General features: G+C 48.4%; 1 protein-coding gene across 8 annotated transcripts in view; it reads right to left on the bottom strand.

Moving 5' to 3' along the window:
* Window positions 1-19199, bottom strand: part of LOC144096773 (uncharacterized) — a 352209-nt gene that overhangs the window by 18608 nt on the left and 314402 nt on the right. For 5 of the 8 annotated variants that reach the window (XM_077629654.1, XM_077629658.1, XM_077629659.1 and 2 more), the window contains one exon: window positions 6807-6896. The exons of 1 other annotated variant lie outside the window; for it this stretch is intronic. In XM_077629654.1, coding sequence (XP_077485780.1) covers window positions 6807-6896 — 90 coding nt within the window. Of the gene's footprint in view, window positions 1-1330; window positions 1495-5573; window positions 5737-6806; window positions 6897-19199 lie in introns of all 8 variants that reach the window. 2 more of the 8 variants (XM_077629652.1, XM_077629653.1) reach the window with 2 other exon arrangements.

Genomic DNA, 19199 nt, shown 5'->3' with positions numbered 1-19199 from the left:
GGATTCGGGGACATCACGCTTGTCGTCCGGCCAGCTTGTTTCCGCGTATCCACGTAGCTGGAGCACAGCCGGATCGCCATCGGCTGCTGCAAGGTCGTCTCTGAGACGTTCATTTGAAGCAAACAAAATCTAGCACATTTACTTGAAACTGCTCTGTCTCTTCAGCCATGCATTATCTGCTGGGATACCGCGACAAAACATCTGCGAGAAATAGTTTTTTGCCCGGTTTGTTGATAACATTGATAGGATAGCGCTGCAGGGTAAGTCTCATTCGTTGCAATCGAACAGGACACTGATGCAACTGTTTCTTGAATATCGGCACCAAAGCGCGGTGATCGGTCTCAAAGATTACTACTGTCTGATCATAAATGTAATCATGAAATTTCGTGCAACCGTGCACAATAGCGAGAGTCTCTTTTTCAATTTGCGCGTAGCACTGTTGTGCGCCTGTGAACGACCAAGACAATCAAGCGGCAGGGCAGCGTTCTTGAATAAGAACCGCGCCAACTCCCAATTGGCTGGCATCGACAGATAGAATGATACATTTACTCGGGATGAAGTACGATAGCACAGGTGCTTCTACCAAGAACTGCCGCAACCTTTTGAAACTTCTTTCCTGCTCTTCAGTCCACAACCACACAATGTCTTTGCGCAGCTATGTTCGGAGCGGGGCAGTCACATCCGACCTGCTGGGAATGAACCGCTGCACAAAATTAGTCATGCCAAGAAATACTTGTAGCTCCTTACAGTTATTTGGCGCTGGCATTTGTAGTACATCTTGAACTCATTGTGGGTCTATTCGCAGGCCTTCTGCAGTGAAGATGTGGCCCAGGTAACGCACTTAGGGCTGCAAAAACGCGTATTTCTTCAGGCTCAGCCTAAGATTGTTCTCTTGACAGCTTGTCAACAGGAGTGTCAAGTGGTAGTCATGTTCCTCTTTTGTTCTTCCCCGGAGCAATATGTCGTCCATAACTACCGCCACGCATGGTAATCCTTCTAACAAGCGGTACATTGCTGCTTGCAAAACATCTCTGGAGCAGAGGCGATTCCGAACGGCTTGCGAAGAAACCGGTAGCGGCCGTACGGCGTGCTCATTGTGCAGAGCTTTGAGCTTGCCTTGTCCAATTTAATCTGCCAAAATCCTGATGCGCATCTAAAGTAGAAAAAACACAGCCCCGGAAAGTCGCGGAACTACGTCCTCGATTGTCGGCATCGGATAGTTTTCTCGCAAAAGCGACTTGTTTAGCTCTGTTGAATCAAGGCAAATGCGTACTTTGTCCTTTTTCACTACTGTGATCATGGAGCTAGACCAGTCAGTAGGCTCAGTTACCTTTTTTAGGACGGCTTGCTCTTCCATGCGCTGTAGTTCCGCTTCCACCTTGTCTTGAAGGGCTACCGGAACTCTTCTAGCTGGCACAACGACACCCGCGGCACCCGGCTTCAGCTTCATGTTGTACTCGAAAGCTTTTAGTTGTCCGAGTCCTTTGAAGACTTCTGCAAACGGCCGTGCTGGTGGGTAGAGTTGGTCATACTGAATGCACTGCAAGCGGCTGATAAACACCAATCGTTAGGCTGCTGCACCACTCAGTGTTACCGGCACGTCCTGCTCCACAATGAAAAACGTTTCTTCGTGATCTTTGTCGTTTGCAGAAATCAACAGCCGTACTTTCCCTCGGGAAGTTGTTTTCTGCCCAAAAAATGCCGTAAGCTAGAACAGGCGGGTCAGTTCTGGCTTATCTCGTCGTTTTCTAATGTTCTTTCTTGAAATCACGCAGCAGTTTGCCCCAGTGTCTAATTTGCACTTCATTGGCGGGCCTACAGTGTTCACAATCGCACTCCAGTTGCCTGCCGTCAGTGTGTGCACTGTCAATGTTTCCAAGATGTAATTCTCGTGTTCTTCTACCTGCAGCTCCCGCAAATCTTTTCTTCTCTGAATCGCGCCTCGTAAATGCTGCAAGGACTTGCAGACTGGTGCGAAGTGGTTGCGCCTGCCGCATTTCTTGCAAGTTTTACCATTCGCGGGGCATATTCCGCTACAGTGCGTCTTATAACCGCGTCTTTTCCAGGCGTCTTTTTTAGCAGCTACTGCAAAAACTGTGGTTTCATGGGTGGTTCCTGCCGCTTCGCTCATCTCGCGGAACTGTTCTTTCCCTTGTTCTAGGGCGCGGCAGATTTCGACCGTCTTCTGATAAGACGGGTTTTTAGCGACCAAACTATGCTTCAAGTCTCTGTCTCGAGTGTCCAAAATAATGTGGCTACACAGCATACGGTCTTCTAGGTATCCAAATTCGCAGTTTTTTGCCAGTATTCGTAGTTCTGTGAGCCATTCACCGAAGGTTTCGCCTTCCTTTTGGTTTCTTGACCCGAAGCGGAATTCGTGAAAGGTTAGGTTGGTTTTGGGCTTATAGAAATCCTCAAACTTTCTTAGCAGGACACCGACGTCGTTTCTGTCTTCTACTGCTTCAAATTTGAACGTGCTGTACGCCTTTCTGGCTTCTTCACCAACCGTCACTAGCAATGTGGCTGCCTGCACTTCTTTGCTCTGCTTGTTCAGCTGGGTAGCGATAGAAAACAACGTGAACTCACTCTTCCACGTTTGCCATCCTAGCCAAGCGTTGCCTGATGTGTCCAAGGGCTTCGGTGACGGAAGAAGGGTCGCTGGAAGGAACGCTGGCCTCGACATGCCGACTAGGGACCGCTGCCACCATGTGTGCAGGCCGGCAGTCAGTGAAGAACAACCTTTATTGCCGATAGGAAAGGGGTTTATAAAGAGACATGAGCATGACGTAATAGGTCACGATGCTAGGGTACTGTCAGGGTGACGTCATAGTGATTCAGCTCTGCTACAGGCCGCAAAGTTCCGAATAAAACGTCCAAAATAGGAACAGGGGCCTAGGAAGTTACGCAGTTCCTTAATGCAAGTTGGTTTTGGAGACGCATTCAAAGCACGAAGTTTGGGTGTCGGGATGTACGCCCTCTTTTGGCACAACAGGGGCTAAAATTGTCAGCTCACGAGGAGCAAATTGAAACTTTTTTTTAACTTCAGCTGAAGGCCGGCGCCCGTAAGGAGTGTTAAGACGTGCTTCATGCTGGAATGTTGAGTCGCAAAGTCGGGCGAAAAGAGCAGGATGTCGATTTCAGGCTGCGCAGAATGGTGTCTATCCTGCTCTCAAAAGTAGCCGGAGCATTAAAGAGGCCAAAAGGCATGACGTTAAATTTATACAGACCATCAGGGGTAACAAATGCGGTTTTCGGGCGATCGTCGGCTGCCATGGGGATCTGCCATGCAGTACCCAGAGCGCCAATCGAGAGAAGAGTTCCGCCCCTTGAAGGCAGCCCAGAGCATCATCAATGCGTGGAAGAGGGTAAACATCCTTTCCTGTGATCTTATTCAGGCGGCGGTAATCAACGCATAAACGAATAGAGCCATCTTCTTTACGAGTACCACGGGTGAGTTCCAGGGACTGTGTGAGGCCTGCATCCCGCCGCTGTGAAGCATGGTGTCAACTTGTTCTTGAATAATTTGGCGCTCACTGGCGGAGACACGATACGAGCGCTGACGCAGAGAGGCGTGGCCATCGGTGTCGATGTGGTGGGCGATAGTCGACGAGCATGTCAAAGCGGGTTGGTGTGAAACAGAGAAGGAACAAATTTGATAAAGCAGTGCGAGAAGTTTAGTGCGTTGAGGTGCAGGGAGAGAGGCGTCGATGGAGGGAAGGAAAGTGTCTCGTGCCAAGTGTCGTGTGCAGGAACCGGCGGGCTGAGGGCATCTCCGTGGAGGGACGGCGCATCGTCAGTCTCATCGCGATAGAGAATGAAATCGGTGATCTGGACGGTACCGAGGCACTCACCGCGGCGCACAGTGAACATATGTATACGGATTGGTCACGAAAAGCGCTCTAAGGCCAGCTTGCAGGGTGAGGACGGCATAAGGTTTGGGCACGTATTTGCGGTACATAAAGAGGGGCGGGGGTGTAAAAAGTACGTTGCCGTCGCGAACAAGGCCAGAAGTGCTGATCACAAGAACAGAAGAGCACAGAGGGAGGTCAGTGTCTTAGCAACGATGGCTTTGGCAGAAGCAGCGAAAGGGGAATCGGTCGACGAGAAATCGCTGAGCGCAAAGAACTCGAGTTCAGCACGAGCATAATCGATTACTGCGCTATGGCATGACAGGAAATCCACACGCAAAATGATTTCATGAGAACAGGTTGGAAGAATGATGAATTCAATCACGTAGAGGATCTCCTGAATAACGACGCGTGCCGTGCACGTCGGTAACGGCGCATTAACCTGCGCGCTTGCGGTGCGCAGCGAGAATCTAGAAAGTGGGGTCGTCGCTTTTCGGAAGGAGTGGCAAAAGGTGGCGGCAATGGCAGAAACAGCAGCACCGGTGTCGACAAGCGCCAGAACAGAAACACCGTCTACGGAAACAGCGATCGGATTTTCGGGAGATAATTGAGGCATTGGACATTTCGCTGGCGGCGCATTTCTTGTCCCAGGAACTGCGGCGTCTAATTTTCCTCTTGCGAAAGATTCGGGCGCCGACGCATGAGAGAAAGGCAGCGGCGACAAGAAGAAGGTGAGCGCCAGGTTGATAAAGTAGGTGAAAGAGGGCGACTCTGTGGCGGCTCGGCTGACGGAATTACTCACTGGGAGGAGGCCAGTAAACGGCAACATGGGAGATTGGCGCACGACGACCGCAAAGCCGGGCCACATGAGCAGCCAATTAACAAATAGGAGTAACAAATAGGTCGATTGTCTCAGTATGCCAGGGATTGCCGAATTAACGAATCGGTCGGAAAAAGTCGTCGGAGCGTGAGGAACTTGAGGCACAGACGCTTGAGGTAGAGCGTAGGCTGGGCGGTTAGGCTGCCGCGGCCGTGCGACGGCGGCAGCGTAGGTCAGGGGTGCAGCGACAGGTGCGGGCGCTTGTTCTGGGCGGGCGGAGGGACCGGTGGAAGGGTCTCAGCCACTTGTTTGCTGATGGCAGTGCGAATGTCGGGCGCCAGGCATGGAGGTTGCACGGAGGGGGATGGCAGAAGCGATAGACGTGCAACTTCCTCACGCACAAAATCCTCGATGTGCGCCAATAGTTGCGAGTGGTCGAGTGTAGCCGACAGGCCGGCAAGCGACTCGACAGGCACTGCGTGCTGACGAGTGATCAGCCTCTGCTTGCGCAGCTTGTAGCTTTGGCAGTGACTGACGACTTCGGCAACAATGCGGAGATCTGGCGACACCAGCATCTGAAAAGCGTCATCCTCGATGCCTTTCAGAATATGCTTAATCTTACCCACGGACATCTGGGCGTTGACGCGTAAGCACAGTTTGACCGCATCTTCAACGTAGCTGGAGAACGCTTCACCCGATTGCTGAGAGCGCTCGCGCAAGCGGTGTTCGGCGCGTAGCTTGCGCACAGCAGGACGTAAGAACATTTCGGTGAGGTTCGCCTTGAAATCAGTCCAGGTAAAGAAGTCTGCTTCGTGGTTGCGAGACCACAGGTTGGCAACGCCAGTGAAATAAAAGATGACGTTATTCAATTTTGTACTGTCGTCCCACTTGTCTTATGTACTCACCCGCTCGTAGGATGTGAGCTAGTCTTCAGCGCCATGATCGTCAGTACCACTGAAGAGGGCGCGGTCCCGCTGCCGGAAGAAGCCGGAACAAAGGACTGGGGAGCCCACCTGCACGGCTTGGTGGTTGGCGTATTCAGGCATAGCGGGGGTTGGTAGCGTGCGGCTGCGGTGGTCCAGGGCGGTACAAGGATGTTAAACCAAACCTCCGCCAAATGTAACGGGGCTTAGGTCAGCACTCAGGCGGCGGCCAAGCAACGGCTGCGGCAGAGTCTCTGGTCTGTACAGGTCAGCAGGCTCTCGCTCTGAGTGATGGCAGTGCAGTTGGGATAATTCCCTTCTTTTTCTTCTTGACGCAGCAATAAAAAGCGAAAGCGCGAGCCGCAATAATGATATTGAAGCAAGAAAAAGAAGCGAAAAACAGAAATATTTGAGCCTGACAAAAGTGCACGGACTCTGCTTCCCAAAAATGCGTCTATTCAGATCTGATGCGATATGAGCAGGAGCTTGGTTCCAGTTTTAGATGTGTTTCAAAGGTCGAAAAGTAAAATATATTCAAGAACAACGTGGCGCAGGCGGTCTGCACGTGAATAGCGGTATATATGAAAGATTCATGGTTTTATATTTTATTAAACAAACAAAAGCAAAAAAAATGCGACGCAATGAGCGACAACGTTAGACCCCCTTAGCGTTTTGCTAGCTTGTCCGTTGTGATTCGAAAGGACGAATTGAATAGAATTATTTTCGACCATTTGAACAATATTAAATCGTCTCGTATTATTGGGATTCCAGATAGCGGCAACATATTCCAATTTGGGGCACACAAGATTTTTGCAAAGAGCAAGCATTTATTAACTAGGGGCTCTGTTGAGATTACGTCCTAATTCTCCTACCATGCGATTAGCGTTTCTAGTATTTTTGTCAGTGCGAGCTTTGCAATTTATTATGAAATAAATGGTTACGCCAAGGTATCTGCATGACGGCACGGAGCTGAAGCCGAGTGTTACTGAGTGTTTACACTGGGCGACCTTCGTCTTTTTGGGAGACGCTCATTATTCTGCATCTGTGAATGTTCAGTTTCGTATTACATATCATGCACCAGACAGCAATATGAGACTTGCTTATGACGACGCACATGCACTAAATGCTAAGCAACTGAGCATGCTTCTGAAGACAATGTCACGGTGGTAAAACATCCGAGATTAAGTCTCTTCGAGCTTTCCCACGACAACTCACCGACTTTGTGTCTGCAGCTGCGTTCAATGCATTCCATCCCGGACGGCTCGCACTCCCAATCCATGCTGCACTGTCGCCCTTCACGAATCACTGCAAATGAGCAGTGCAGTGTTGTTAAGGGGACACCCAGTTAGTGCGAAGCTCAAAAGCGCAGACTGATGGTGCTGCATTGCAGACCATGCACGAGCGCACACGAACGAAGGCAGAGAAGTGGAAAAACAATACATTAAGTATCGCAAGCATTGGCCATTAGAAGAGCAAAGTATTGACTGTCACAGTGTTCGTAGTCTCCTTAACAAAGCGTGCGATCGAGTAGAGGCTCAAATATGTCTGTAGACTTCCGGTGTCCAACATCCAGAGGGAAGCGCATCGCACCAGTCGCTTCTTGTCAGTGCACGAAGTAGTGATGCTAAGTGATGGCTAAGGTGACTCAATTGTCACAAAGGCTAGATAATTGTGAAAAAGATGCGTAATCTGCGCTCAACTATAAGCGACATGCAAAACAAGATAGACGGCGTCAGAACCGTAGTCGCCGTAACAACATGCTAATTTGAGGAATTCAGAAAATGGAGGATGAAATTGAAGAAAAACTGCGAATAGCGGTTATTGACGACGTTTTTCGCCGCAAGCAGGGCGTAACGATGACGAGTGTTGAGCGTATGCATCGCATCAGGAAGCGTACACCGAAAGACCAGGGGAAATAATCATGCGCCTTAGTAGCTTCACTGAAAAAAAAAACACCGCAAGACATGATAAAGCTTAAAATATACTACCTTATCGATGAAAATTTTTCTTAGATCGTAGGAAAAAAGGAGCAGAACAGCTGGAACAGTCCCATATAAATCAGCAAACAGCCAACAAGTCTGTGCTGCGATGAGATGAGCTCAGGATTGGCGAGCTATGTAAGGTTTGGATGACGTCATGAATTTGAATTATCAGTTGCCAAGAGTGTCTCCGCAGGCCGCAAACACGGGCACTGTTATTGCACATGCGTCACGCGACACTCTGCTCAATATCAATGCCCGCAGCCTACTTAACAAGACCGCTGATCTGGAAATTATTGAAGTGGGTAGACGACGACGATATTCAGCGAGTGAACGCGTGGATGACGACGAAGACGACAACGAAGTTCTGGCTGTGTTCTGAGTGCTGCTCGAAGCTGTTACGTCGCTTGTGTAGACAGCTTCAAATCGCTGTAATCAATGCGAGTAGCACTGGTATGGGCCTGGGCAGACAAACTCCAAGGGGAGGAGCGGTAGGCGGGAGCCGCCTGCAGAGAACAGCTCTCATACGGGACCTCACTGCGGCGCGCAAGATCTTGATGCCGGGAGAGTTCGTCACGCACGATTTGACGAATGACGTCAGGGAGAGTCGCCGCATTCACAGGCTCGTGGAAATCCACGCTGGCGACGGTGGTGACGTTAGGCAGGCGACCGAACTTGGCAGTAATTCGACGCAGTTTTAGAGCTTCAAAGGTGCGGCAGTGCTTGATGATATCCGTGGGCGAGTCTAAATTTTTTTTACTAATAAGAAAGCTGTAGACGTCCTCTGCGATGCCTTTGAGGAGATGACCAACGCGATCTTCGTCGGACATACTGGGATTAACGACGTTGCACAGCTTCAAGACCTCTTCTATGTAAGTCGTGCAGGTCTCTCCAGGCACTTGCGCTCTCTGAAGCAAAGACTGCTCAGCGCATTTTCGTTTGGCAACAGTATCCCCGAAGCAGCTGCAGAGCTCTTCCATGAAGCGGTCCCAACTTGTTATTGATGCCTCATGGTTTTCGAACCAAGTTAGCGCGGTGCCATCGAGAAAGAAGACGACATTGGCCAGCTGAAGAGTGGCATCCCAGCCGTTGTATTTGCTCACCCGCTTGTAATTGGTGAGCCAATCATCCACGTCTTCGCCAGCCTTCCCGGAAAACGTCCGCGGCTCACGGTAGTGGTGCCAAGCGGGCGTTGCGGCGCCGGTCGGTCGTGCGTCGGCTTCCTTGGGCATTTGCACGGGCAACGGTGGCAATCCGGCGATTCTTCGGCTGCAGCGGTTGCGAGAGGGATCCGTGGTGATCGACTCAGTACCTCCACCACACTGTTACAGGATCTATTTACAAATAATATTTACAAGGCAGGTCGAGAGGAGCCTGGTGCGCCGGCGGCAGGATCCTTTACTTCCTCTTCTACTTCCAGCCGCCGCACGTCTTCTTTATTCCCCAGAGCCCATGCGCAGCACGTGACAATATTGTTTCCCAAAACATATTGGGTGGGGGTGAGTGTTTCTCCTACGCCTACCGGCCACGGAGCTCCGCACCGGCCGCCAGCTGGCCTCGCTCACCATGACCCAAGACGCCTCCTAGCAAACATCGCCATCGGCCAAGCCATCGCTCGTTCTTTCTTCCCAGAAAATGTGACCCGCATCATTCGACATGAACTCGAAGCTATGTACTCTACCTCCCTGCATCTACGTGATCTACGCGCGGCTGTTGAGACGCCGTCTCGGCGTTAGAGTGGCGATGTATGAACGTTGTGATAAGGTTTTAGGCGGCAGACATGGACGACGTAAGTGGAGGGGCCGGAAGACGATGGCGAGCACGCAAGGGGTGCAATTTCATAGTTCACGTCGGTGACACGGCGCACCACGCGGTAAGGGCCCCGATAGTGAGAAATGAGCTTCTCGGAGAGACCGACGCTGCGTGACGGCGTCCAGAGAAGGACGAGTGATCCGGGTTCCTATTCGACCGCCCGGTGATGGCGGTCGTAGGCGGACTTCTGGGAAGCTTGTGAGGCACGGAGCCAAGTACGGGCTATTTGGCGCGCCAGCTAGGCCTGAGGGTTGGCGTCCTGAGCGTAAGCAGTGGTGGCGACTGAAGAAGACGGCATGAGTGTGTCCAAAGGCAAAATGGGGTGCCGAGCAAACAAAAGGTAGAAAGGGGAATAGCCGCTTGTGTCATGCCGTGAAGAGTTATACGCAAAAGTCACATAAGGCAAGGCAGCGTCCCAATCTCCATAATGTTAAAACAGCGCTAAGCAACAAGGACGAAGGAAGAAGGGAACACACACAAAGGCGCCTTTGTGTGTGTTCCCTTCTTCGTCCTTGTTGCTTAGCGCTGTTTTAACTTTATGGAGCATTTCCAACTCGCCCAATCTGCCGTTCGTCCCAATCTCGGTGGTCTGGCGAGACGTACATTGCTAACATTCCGGTGAGTGTGCGGTTTAACCGTTCCGTAAGCCCGTTGGTTTGTGGATGGCAAGCTGTCGCGAGCTGGTGCTGCGTGGCATACGAACAAAGAATGTCATTACTGACTCGGGACAGAAAATAACGACCACGGTCGGTGAGCAGTTGACGAGGGGCGCCATGGTGAAGAATGACGTTTTGGAGACGAAAATCGGCGACATCGGTAGCGCAGCTGGTAGGCAAAGCACGCGTGATGGCGTACCGAGTCGTATAACCAGTTGCGACAGCGATCCACTTGTTGCCGGAGAGGGACGTGGGAAAAGGGCCAAGAAGGTCGAGGCCAACACGGTGAAAATATTCCGGAGGTACGTCGATGGGTTATAGAAGACCGGCAGGCAAAGTGGAGGGTCTTTTCCGGCGTTGACACAGGTCGCAAGCGGCAACGTAACGTTTGACGGAACGATACAAACCAGGCCAAAAGAAGCGGTGCCGCACTCGAGAGTACGTGCGGGACACGCCAAGGTGGCCGGCTGTCGGCAGATCGTGCAATTCATCAATGACAGAGGAGCGTAGATGTTGGTGTATGACGAGCAGAAGGGGGTACCATCGGAGCGTAGGTTGCGGCGATACAAAATGCCATTCTGGAGCACATAAAGTTGCAGAGACGGAGATCGGTTTGCAGAGCGGTGACCAATAAAGAGGCGTAAAGATGAGTCGTGGCGCTGTTGGCGATGTCGGTGAAAGCAGTGATAGGTAAGAGGCAGGGCAGGGTCTCAGCGTCTTCTAGGTCAGATGGCTCCACAGAGTATCGGGATAAACAGTCAGCGTCCTGGTGGGGACGACCGGACTTGTACACGACGGAGTATGAATATCCTTGGAGGCGCAAAGCAATGCGACCAAAGCGACCGGTGGGATCTTTTTTTGAAGACAACCAACAGAGAGCGCAATCAGTGACAACAGACAATGAGCGGCCGAACAGGTACGGTGGTAATTTAGCTACAGCCCTGACAAGGGCGAGACACTCGCGCTCAGTAATGGAGTAATTTTGTTCTGCGGCGGAAAGTAGGCGGCTGGCATACGCGATGACGCGACCTTGGCCTTGTTGACGTAAAAATATTCACAATCCTTGTTTTTTGAACCAACTAATGAAACTGAGCCAAGCAGCACAAGTAATTGGCCCAACATTTTAACTGTATTGGCAAAGCTGGCCCTACAAAGGACCAGGATGGGACCATCCTGTTGCAATATTGGGCCGATGACCTGTGCTACTTGGGGAGGTTTACATTAATCTAAAAACCCTGACGGACACGGCAAGCCTAGAGTCTTGCAATATCAAAACCCGTTCAATAAAATATGTCTTACATGAAATTGTGCCATGTCTAACGCGTATATATAACATTGTACTTTCTACCGGCAGTTTTCCTGCTGCCATGAAACTTGCCAGGGTGGCCGTAAGTTTTAAAAAGGTAGACAGAATTAATGTAAGTAATTATAGGCCTATATCCGTTTTGCCCTTGTTCTCTAGGGGCTTGAAAGTGTAATTTGTTTCCGTGTTAATAATGTCCTACAAAAACACTCTATTATATATGACTTCCAGTACGGGTTCACCAAAAATAGATCAACAGAACAGGGATTACTTGATCAAAAGGAATATATATTAAGCAATATTGAATCCCAGAAGCTTACATTCGGAATTTTTTGTAGACTTTAGTAAGGCTTTTGATTCGCTTAATCATAATACTCTGTTTTTAAAGCTTGAACATTACGGTATACGCGGCCATGCCCTTAATCTTTTCAAATCATACATGTGCTCGCGTTCACAATATGTTTCCATCAATAATTGCCATTGTGAAATTCTACAAATTTCAAACGGTGTGCCCCAAGGCAGTCTTCTACGTCCTATACTTTATAATATATATATATATATATATATATATATATATATATATATATATATATATATAAACGACAAAATCAGCATAAGCAAAGAGAAAAAATATATTATTTATGCTGACGACACCAGTTTATTCTGTCCTCCTCAGATATGAAGCAACTGACAGGCACCGCGAACACAGCAGTGGATAACCTGAGGGAATGGTCTTCATTGAATTCGTTATCAGTAAACCGAGAGAAAACAAAGGCAATAATATTTCATTCCAAAAGCAAGGAAGTCGCGAATCCTCCACGAATCCTTTTCAGGGGCACAGAATTACAATACGTCGAAGCATTCACCTCCCTTGGCATAGATTTTACTCCCACAATGTCATGGAATACCCACATTAGCAAGATATGCATCACCCTATCTAAATTCATAGGTATCATCGCTCTTAATAAACATATTTCGCCCGTGAAAACGAAGCTCGACCTTTTATTACGCTTTTTTTCTTCTCATATATAGGTTTTTGTTACTTGGCATGGGGAAATACTACTGTGTCAAATATACAAAAACATTTTACGCTACAAAAGAAATGCTACGGATCATTACAAATGCTTCCTTTGACGCCACGACTCGCCCCATAAGACAAAGGTACAAAATTATTCCGGTTAATAAGCTATTTGATAACAGGTTTGCCTGCTTTTATAAAAAAATCACGGCACGAAATGACCATTTTCTGAGCCGCATTGTTCCTCTTGTACCATATGCCACACCCTATGCAACTAGAGACCATGGAATGTTTGCAATACCCAGATGCAGAACAAACTACGGTTGTGAGATGTTAAAATATATTCTTCCGAAATGTTTGGACACCCCTCTGTATAGCAATTTAACAAAAATGACTTCTGCATTTAGGGAACTGTTCATTGACTAGGTTGTATTTTGTTACTCTGCTGAAATGTTCTTGCCAGTCATTTCTCTTTTTTCTTCTTTCTCTAACAATGTCTAACAATGTATAATGACTCTCATGTGTAACTGTCTCTGCTAATGCTGTCGACTTCTACGGGTGACGTAGATTGTCAAGCGGTCATTGCGAACTGCTTTTTTTTCGTCACCCATGGTTTTTGTACAAAAGCTGAAATTAACTTGGCTTGATCTCGGCTGAAAGTGGGCAGCGGGACAGGGCATCAGCATTTAGATGCTTACGGCCGGAGCGATAGACTACACGGATCTCATATTTTCGCAGACGAAGAGCCCACCTATCAAAGAGGCCGGATGGGTCCTTCAAGGGGGAAGGCCAACAAAGCGCATGATGGTTCGTCGCAAAGTCAAAAGATGGCCATAGAGGTACGGGCGGAATTTAGCAAGGGCCCATACGATGGCCAAACACTCTTTTTCGCTGACGGAGTAATTAGATCCAGCCAGTCTTAGTTAGTGTGCAGCTTGCGTAAGCAACAGCGCATTCATCAAAACCACCGATCCGCCAGGCGAGTGCGGCGCCGAGGCCAACACCACTGGCGTCCGTGTGGACCTCGGTAGGAGCGGTCGAGTCGATATGAAGCAGTGTGGCGGCGCTGTGAGGAGGCGGCGCAAGGGAGACACTTGGCAGAGGGAGGGAGACACTTGCGCTGCAGAAAAGTATGGCCAGGAGTAAAGAGGGCAGTGTCATCACCGATAGAGTCGCAAGACATTATGGCATACTCCGCATTCCCGCACAATCTAAAAATTTCAGTGATTGCAGCACAAGCTAACACAAATACTCAATCAACATAAATATGCCAAGATAATTTCATTTAAACAGCTTCAAGAATCCTTTTCCAAACTAAAAGTAGTCGTGTTTCTGGTATGTTTGCTTCACTCAACTCTTATTTGTCGTACCTGTATGCTATCTTGATTTCAGTTATTATTGTACAAATGTGCAGTTTTATTCGTTTATATATGATGTATTCTTGAGTTATTTCTGATAATATTTGGAAACTAAGCTTGTTCGTGTTTTTAATACTACTCAAAGTTATTATTGTATAGTATCTGCTATTCTAGATCTCTTCATTATTTCTCTTAACTATTGTTAATAACTATTTCGGCACTGTCTTGTAGAGATTTTCTGGGCCATGTCAAAGCTGTGATTCACAGCTTTTAGACCAGATATCCTTCCCTACTTCTGGTAAAATAAAATGAATTGAATTGAATTGGCAGGTGTACAAGAACGGAAGGCCACAGGGGAATGTCGATGTTTACGGCAGCGAGGGCTTTAACACAAGCAACAGAACGAGTAGCCTCCAGCAAAGGATTGGGCAGAAAAGAAAACCCGACTTCCGCTCGAGCACAGTTGAGGATAGCTTCATGGCCGGAAATCCCAGCCCAGAATAACAGGATGGGAACAGGAAGGCAGCACGACGAATTCTATAGTGTAGAGGGAGTCCTGAATCACAACTCGAGCGGTACACGCTGCGGATGGCTTGATGTGCTCAGCGCTGGCCGTATGCAGCTAGAGTCCAGCAATGGGCGTCTTTAAGTTGTTCAACGAACGACAAAACTTTTCCTCCATAAAGAAATCGCAGCACCGGTGTCCACAAGGGCCAAGAAAGAAATGCCCTCGACAGAAATTTCTGTAAGATTGACAGGGCATATGTGAGGCCTTGGAAAGTTCGACGGGGGCGGTGTTCGTGCCTCAGGAACTGCGGCACCTAGTTTTCCTCCTAGTCATCCTCCTGACGTCACATATGAGAAACAGAGCGGCGCCTCGTTGAAGGTGAACGGCGTCTACAAAGGGCCGAGCGGTCAGGTTAAAAAGGATGATTAGACGGCGGCTCAGCACGTCCGGAGTACTGACTCGTGGAAGGCCAGTACGTGGGACTGGGAGAGGTGGCGCGTAGACTGGGAGAAGACGACAGCAAAGCCGGGCCACATGACCTTGCAAGCTGCAATTGTAGCAGATAAGCCGGTGTTCGATTGTGCGCCAGGAATTGACTCGCGGAGCCGGCCGAAGAGAAGGAGCCACTGCTTGCGCAGGTATTGGAGGCGAAGAATAGGTAGGCGGTCGAGGTTAGGCGACGACGTCCGCGTATGTCAGCGGAGCAGCCATTGGGGGCGACGTCTGGGCGACGACGTCGGCATATGTCAGTGGAGCAGCGACAGGTTGTGGCGGATGGGCCGACGGAAGAGCCACGGCAACCTGCTCTTGGACGGCGTGTCGAAGAGCCGGAGCCAAATATGCAGCTTGCTCTCTAGGGCTCGGCAGAAGAGAAAGGTGACGCTCCACTCCTTCCCGAACAAAGTCTTTGATTTGTTGCAGCAGCTATGAGGTGTCAGGTGCTGGCGTCAGTCCAGCAAGCGACACAACCAGTCGGGGGTGCTGTCTAGTCAGGAGCCTCCGCTTCCGCAGCTCCTCCTAAGCTTTGGCAGAGGGTGGCGACTTCAGCAACGGTGCGCAAGTCGTGCGCTACCAGCCACTGAAAGGCGTCGTCGTCAACCCCGTCCAAAATGTGTTTATTCTTGTCAGCTTTTGGCATGTTGAGGTTGACACGCTTGCATAGGTCAATGACATCTTCTATGTAACTGGTAAAGCTTTCGCTCACCTGGTGAGACTGTTAGCGCAAGCGTTGTTCGGCGCGGAGTTACATGACAGCAGGACGACCAAACAATTCCGAGAAGGTTGTCTTCCAAGCAGACCAAGTACAGATGCCCACCTCGTGGTTCCGATAGCATGAGCTAGCGACGCCGATGAGATAAAAAATTACGTTATTTAGTTTTGTCGCATCGTCCCATTTGTTGTAAAGGCTCACCCTCTCGTAAGGCGTGAGCCAATCTTCGACATCCTGCTCATCGGCACCACTAAAGATGGCCGGGTCTTGTTGGCGAAGGGAACTGGCGCAGGAATCAGCTGGGCGCACTTGCACGGCTTGATGTTGAACGTCCTTAGGCATCGCAAGTTGCGAGAGAGTACGATTGCACAATTTCAGGGCTGTTACCCGGCACTTCCACCAAATGTAAGGCGCGGGTTTATTGAAAAGAGCTGGGAGGACGGGAGCAGGTCCGACGGCAACCAGGTCAGGCCCAGACACTCGTGGCGATAGAAATACGGCTGACGCGCAGGGCCATCTACTTCGTTGTCACCAGTCATCTGATTTGTATTTGTCATCCTCTTCATTACAATATATATATATATATATATATATATATATATATATATATATATATATATATATATATATATATATATCGAAGTATATGCTTCATTTAAGGAAACATTTTTATTTTACTCGACGTTTCAATCGATGGACCGATCTTTTTCAACAGTGACCATACAGTGCATGGGCGCGTGTTTTATAGCATGGGACATGACACACAGAAAGCTTAAAAAGAAAAGAAATAAAGAAAAATAAAGAAAAGAAAAAGGGGGGAGGGGGCGGCCGGCAGAACGGAACACAACAGACACCTATGGCATATTAGGGAAGCAAAGGTGGCTCCTCGCGTACCCGTGAACTCACTGCACACACACACGCACACACAAGGAGAAAGAGGGAGGCCGGGCTGGGTGCGCACGCGGCTACTACGACAAGAAAAAAAAGAGAGAGAGAAACAAAAACAGATGAAAAGGGAAAAGCAAAGAAGAAACGTGGTGGGGCTTAACAAAAGAAGGGATGAGTCCGCCAATTGTGGGTTTCGGTATGCCTCTGGCCGCGTAAGTGTGGCCCCGTGCGACTCCGAAAGATGGCCCGGACTAGGCGGAACAGGTTGAGACCGCCCAAAGTGGCTCCACATGGTGACACGCGAGCCGCTAAAACCAGATGAGCTTCCCATTGGAGGACCAGATGGAAAGGTTTGTTGACAGGAATGCAAAAAAAGAAAAAAAATAGCAGAGAAATTTCAAAAAATAAAATATATATATATAATGACAAAAAAAAGAAAGAGAAGGGGACATATGGCCCTCGCGGGACCAAAGTATGAGTTGAACGGCAGGTGGAAACAAGCCGAGTAAAACTCTAGTTTGGGCGAGTTGGTTCATGTTGAAAGAAAAACTGGTAATGGCGCAAGAAACGGGGACACAGAAGGCACACAAAAGACAGGACTGACGCCAAATTACAACTGGGGTTTATTGCACCTAGCCTGCCTTTTGTACCACAACCAATCCATATCAACAAATGCGTAAACGTTGTACATATCAAACGGCAATTCATGCGAACACTGGCAACAAAGTAATGCTGATCACTACAGAATCTATCTACACAGAGCTTGGGAAGCCAACTTCTTTTCTGGCCAGCAGAAATAATAACAATATCATCCAAGGGGCATGACAAGTCCACACTATCAATTTATGAAACACGTGAATAAGGCGAAAAAAGCACGAATTGAACGACTATGAGATAAAACCACGTGAAAAAAGATGACAATAATGAGGGATGAAGTCTGAAGATAGAGCGCCTAGCGTCAAGTGATAAAAACTGAATATCATTCCTGTAAAAAACAGTCGTCTTAGCGTCTAAAAATCTAAAAAATGTAAACACCGAAAGAAAGGACGAAACAAGAGCACAAAACCAAGGGAAATCTGCGAACAACAAAAAACCTTCTAAAAAAGACGTCTCGGCACTGCTAAGAATAATGGAAGGCCTGCTAACGCATTTGTTTCCAGCTTTTTTGATGAAATATGCCTCAACAATCTGTCTCTCAGTTTTATCTTTTCCACTCTTCAAAATCCTAGTTTTCTCGAATTCGGAACGGCACTTAGAACAGCTTTTGAAGTGGTCAACGAGGAAGCTCGCTTCTTTGTTGCGCAAGTTTCGGGAATGTTCACTTGCACGCTCATTAAAACAACGACCTGTTTGCCGGATCTAAACGAGGCCACAGCTAAGCGGTATCTCATAAACCACTTGTGTCCTGCATTGCGTGAACTTTTTTTGGTGTTTTATGGTGCAAGCCGGCCGCATTTCTCTGTTGGTCATGGCACAGTCTTGAAAGCTTACAAGGCGCGGTGAATACAACCTGAACATAGTGTCTGCTCGCTATTTTCTTAATATTATGCGACACCTTGTGAATATACGGTATTACAGTTACTGATGAATGCGAAACCGGCTCCCTGATGCGAGTGAATTGCTTAAGTTTCTGAAAAAGCATTTCGCAAACCGCCGAAATTAGACAAGGCGGATAACCTGCCTGTTTTTGCTTTTCAACTTGAGTGCGAAAGCTTTTTGACAACATGTGGGGGCAACATTTGTTTAAGGCAGATTGCAGGGAGTTAGAAATAATCGTGCGTTTCACAAGCTTTGAATGAGCGCTGTCAAATGGTAGCAAGCCTTTCTTAGAACGCGGGTTGTACATCCAAGAGAGACCTTTTTCCGGAAACAATAACTTGATATCTAAAAACTGGAGTTGGCCGTCCGTAGGGACCTCCTTGGTAAACGTGAGACCCTGGCCGTGGCTTGAGAAAACGGACACAATCCTCATGACGGCAGCGTCTAAATCCTGTTCCGGATTGTCCTTCATAATGACCAAGAAATCTTCGACATACCGGTGTATGGAAACTACATGAGGGTCACTGATATGTCTGCTGATGTCCGCTCCTACCACTGAAAGGAAGATGTCGCAAAGGACGGGTGCAACAGAAGAACCGATGCACATTCATTTCTTCTGGACGTAGAACTTTCCCTCGTAGGAAATTGCGGTGGATTTTAAGTAGCATTCTAATAGCGTAATGAAATTATAAGTGCTTATTCCAGCGGCATTTTGGAAGCGAACTTCTCCTGTAGACAGGGTTTTATCCCTGACCGCTCTTAGGAGTCCTTGGTGAGGAACCGAATAGTACAGTTCCTCTATGCCAATGGTGAACGCGGTGTACTTGTGGGCGGGCAAAGACTCTTTGTTTGGCGGGCAAAGCCTCGGTGTTTAATATTTTTAGATTTTTAGACGCTAAGACGACTGTTTTTTACAGGAATGATATTCAGTTTTTATCATTTGACGCTAGGCGCTGTATCTTCAGACTTCATCCCTCATTATTGTCATCTTTTTTTCACGTGGTTTTATCTAATAGTCGTTCAATTCGTGCTCTTTTTCGCCTTCTTCACGCGTTTCATAAATTGATAGTGTGGACATGTCATGCCCCTTGGATGATGTTGTTATTATTTCTGCTGGCCAGAAAAGAAGTTGGCCTCCCAAGCTCTGTGTAGATTAGATTCTGTAGTGATCAGCGTTACTTTGTTGCCAGTGTTCGCATGAATTGCCGTTTGATATGTACAACGTTTACGCATTTGTTGATATGGCTTGGTTGTGGTACAAAAGGCAGGCTAGGTGCAATAAACCCCAGTTGTAAGATGGCGTCAGTCCTATCTTTCGTGTGCCTTCTGTGTCCCCG

This window comes from Amblyomma americanum, chromosome 7, assembly GCF_052857255.1.
Source record: "Amblyomma americanum isolate KBUSLIRL-KWMA chromosome 7, ASM5285725v1, whole genome shotgun sequence".
NCBI classification, from domain to species: domain Eukaryota; kingdom Metazoa; phylum Arthropoda; class Arachnida; order Ixodida; family Ixodidae; genus Amblyomma; species Amblyomma americanum.
Note: the sequence above shows the minus strand (reverse complement) of the source record. Positions and strands in the feature narration are given on the sequence as shown.